Source organism: Passer montanus, unplaced genomic scaffold (assembly GCF_014805655.1).
Source record: "Passer montanus isolate IOZ18808 unplaced genomic scaffold, ASM1480565v1 scaffold943, whole genome shotgun sequence".
NCBI classification, from domain to species: Eukaryota; Metazoa; Chordata; class Aves; order Passeriformes; family Passeridae; genus Passer; species Passer montanus.
The window spans coordinates 4,858-8,269 of record NW_024374846.1 but is presented as its reverse complement, the minus strand read 5'-3'; the positions used below and the strand labels follow the sequence as shown (position 1 = coordinate 8,269).

General features: G+C 57.3%; 1 protein-coding gene across 1 annotated transcript in view; it reads right to left on the bottom strand.

Annotated features, from left to right (window-relative positions):
* Positions 1-537: 537 nt before the first annotated feature.
* Positions 538-3,412, bottom strand: part of LOC120496022 (vesicular glutamate transporter 1-like) — a 7,239-nt gene continuing 4,364 nt past the window's right edge. The window contains exons 8-11 of the mRNA XM_039696050.1: positions 2,895-3,027; positions 2,093-2,203; positions 1,886-2,013; positions 538-738 (exon numbers count right to left, since the gene is read on the bottom strand). Coding sequence (XP_039551984.1) covers positions 538-738; positions 1,886-2,013; positions 2,093-2,203; positions 2,895-3,027 — 573 coding nt within the window. The remainder of the gene's footprint in view (positions 739-1,885; positions 2,014-2,092; positions 2,204-2,894; positions 3,028-3,412) is intronic.

The following is a 3,412-nucleotide window of genomic DNA, read 5'->3' as shown; positions in this document are numbered from 1 at the left end:
CTTCCCAGTTCAATCCCAGTATTTAATCCCGGTTCCTTCCCAGTTCAATCCCGGTATTTAATCCCAGTTCAATCCCAGTATTTAATCCCGGTTCGTTCCCAGTTCAATCCCGGTTCATTCCCAGTTCAATCCCAGTTTAATCCCTGTTCATTCCCGGCATTTATTCCCGGTCCAATCTTGGTTTATTCCCGGTATTTATTCCCGGTTTGTTCCCAGTTCAATCCCGGTATTTATTCCTGGTTTAACCCCAGTTCAACCTCAGTTTATTCCCGGTTCCATCCCAGTCCAATCCCGGCATTTAATCCCAGTTTAATCCCAGTATTTAATCCGGGTTCAACCCCAGTTTATTCTGGTTTATTCCTGGTTCATTCCCACTTCAATCCCGGTCCATTCCCGGTATTTAATCCCGGTTCAATCCCGGTATTTAATCCCAGTCCAATCCTGGTTCATTCCCGGGATTTATTCCCGGTTCATTCCCAATTTATTCCCGGTATTTAATCCTGGTTCAATCCCGGTTTAATCCCAGTTCAATCCCATTTATTCTCCCTCCCCCTCCCCCTCCTCATCCTCCTCCTCCTCGTCGCTGGCCACGCCCCCCGGCGCCAGAGGCTCCGCCTCCTCGCGCGGAGGCTCCGCCCACGGCTGCGGCTCCCCGGAAGCGAAGGCGCCGTAGAAGGCCACGCCCCCGTAGTGCACGAGCGCGGCGATCAGGAACACCCACTGCCACTCCTCGCGCGTCTGCGCCAATCAGCGCCCGCCGCGCGCCGCGCGGGGGCGGGGCCCGGCCGGCGGCCAATGGGGGGCGAGAGAGAGAGAGCGGGAAAACAGGGGGCGTGGCCAGGGAGAGCGGGGAAAACAGGGGGCGTGGCCAAGGAGAGAGTGGGAGTTGAAGGGGCGGAGCCAAGGGGAGGGGCGGGGCCAGGCGGGCGGTGAGTGACAGGTGGGGGGCACGAGGCCCCAAATTCCGGGGTCCCCTTTGTGTCCCTCTGTCCCCAATGTGTCCCTCTGTCCCCACCATGTCCCAGTGTCCCCCCAGTGTCCCTCTGACCCTTCCTCCTGTCCCCAGTCCCCCCTGTTGTCCTCTCAGTGTCCCTGTCAGTGTCCCCTCAGTGTCCGGAAAACAGGGGGCGTGGCCACAGGGAGAGCGGGGAAATGGGGGCGTGGCCAAAGGGAGAGAGTGGGAGTTGGAGGGGCGGAGCCAAGGGGAGGGGCGGGGCCAGGCGGGCGGTGAGTGACAGGTGGGGGGCACGAGGCCCCAAATTCCGGGGTCCCCTTTGTGTCCCTCTGTCCCCAATGTGTCCCTCTGTCCCCACCATGTCCCAGTGTCCCCCCCATGTCCTATTGTCCCCCCGTGTGCCTCTATCCCTTCCTGCTGTCCCCAGTCCCCCCTGTTGTCCTCTCAGTGTCCCTGTCAGTGTCCCCTCAGTGTCCCCTCGGTGTCCCTCACCTTGTGGCGCGTCAGGGCCCCCACAATCAGGGGACACACCATCCCCTCAGTGTCCCCAGTGTCCCTGTCCCTTGGTGTCCCCAGTGTCCCCTGGCAGTGTCCCTGGCAGTGTCCCCTCGGTGTCCCCTCGGTGTCCCTCACCTTGTGGCGCGTCAGGGCCCCCACAATCAGGGGACACACCATCCCCACAGTGTCCCCAGTGTCCCTGGCAGTGTCCCCAGTGTCCCCTCACCTTGTGGCGGGTCAGGGCCCCCACGATCAGGGGACACACCATCCCCTCAGTGTCCCCAGTGTCCCCTGGCAGTGTCCCCAGTGTCCCCTCGGTGTCCCCAGTGTCCCCAGTGTCCCCTGGCAGTGTCCCCAGTGTCCCCTCAGTGTCCCCAGTGTCCCTGGTGTCCCCTGGCAGTGTCCCTGGCAGTGTCCCCAGTGTCCCCTCACCTTGTGGCGCGTCAGGGCCCCCACGATCAGGGGACACACCATCCCCGACAGCGTCCCCACGCCGTTGCTCAGCCCCATCAGCACGCTGGCGTAGCGCGGCGCGATGTCCAGGTGGTTCACGTTGAACCCTGCCCGGGGGGGACAGCGGTGTCACCGCGGCGTGCCCCGCTGTCCCCACGGCGTCCCCGGGGTCCCCCCGCTGCCCACCCGAGATGGCGAAGCCGCTGAAGCCCACGGCCAGCACCAGGAAGGAGATGGCGACGGCGCGCGAGCGCGAGTAGCCCACCACCAGCAGCAGCGTGGCCTCCATGCCGAAACCTGGGGGGACAATGTCACTGTCACCGTGTCACCATCACAGTGTCAGTGTCACTGTCACACTGTCACAGTGTCACACTGACAGCCCACCACCAGCAGCAGCGTGGCCTCCATGCCAAAACCTGCGGGGACAATGTCATTGTCATTGTCACCATCACAGTGTCAGTGTCATTGTCACACTAGTCACAGTGTCACAGAGTCACGGTGTCACACTGTCACACTGTCACACTGACAGCCCACCGCCAGCAGCAGCGTGGCCTCCATGCCGAAACCTGGGGGAAAATGTCATTGTCATTGTCACATTGTCACTGTCACTGTCACAGTGTCACTGTCACACTGTCACTGTCAGTGTCACACAGTGTCACACAGTGTCACGGTGCCACTGTCAGTGTCACTGACCGCCGCAGTTCATCATCTTGCGCACGTTGGTGGTGGACATGATCCCATTGTCACACTGTCACTGTCACACTGTGCCCATTGTCACTGTCACACTCACACTGTCACTGTCACACTGTGTCACACTGTCATTGTCACACTCTCACAGTGTCCCTGTCAGTGTCACTGACCGCCGCAGTTCATCATCTTGCACACGTTGGTGGTGGACATGATCCCATTGTCACTGTCACTGTCAGTGTCACACAGTGTCACACAGTGTCACACAGTGTCACACAGTGTCACTGTCAGTGTCACTGACCGCCGCAGTTCATCATCTTGCGCACGTTGGTGGTGGACATGATCCCGCGGGAGCGCAGGAAATCGGCGATCTGGCCCCCGATGGGCACCACGATGGTCATCACCAGGTGGGGCAGGGCCGACAGCAACCCCACCTGAAACACACAAATAAATTAAATTATTTATTGTTATTTCTTTATCATTACCATTATCATTGTTATTTTGTATTATTGTTATTGTATTTAATTATTGGGGCACCACGATGGTCATCACCAGGTGGGGCAGGGCCGACAGCAACCCCACCTGAAACACACAAATAAATTAAATTATTTATTGTTATTTCTTTATCATTACCATTATCATTGTTATTTTGTATTATTGTTATTGTATTTAATTATTGGGGCACCACGATGGTCATCACCAGGTGGGGCAGGGCCGACAGCAACCCCACCTGAAACAGAAAAATAAATAAATAAATTCATTTAAATTTATTATTATTATTATTATTATTATTATTATTATTATTATATTTCATTTTTT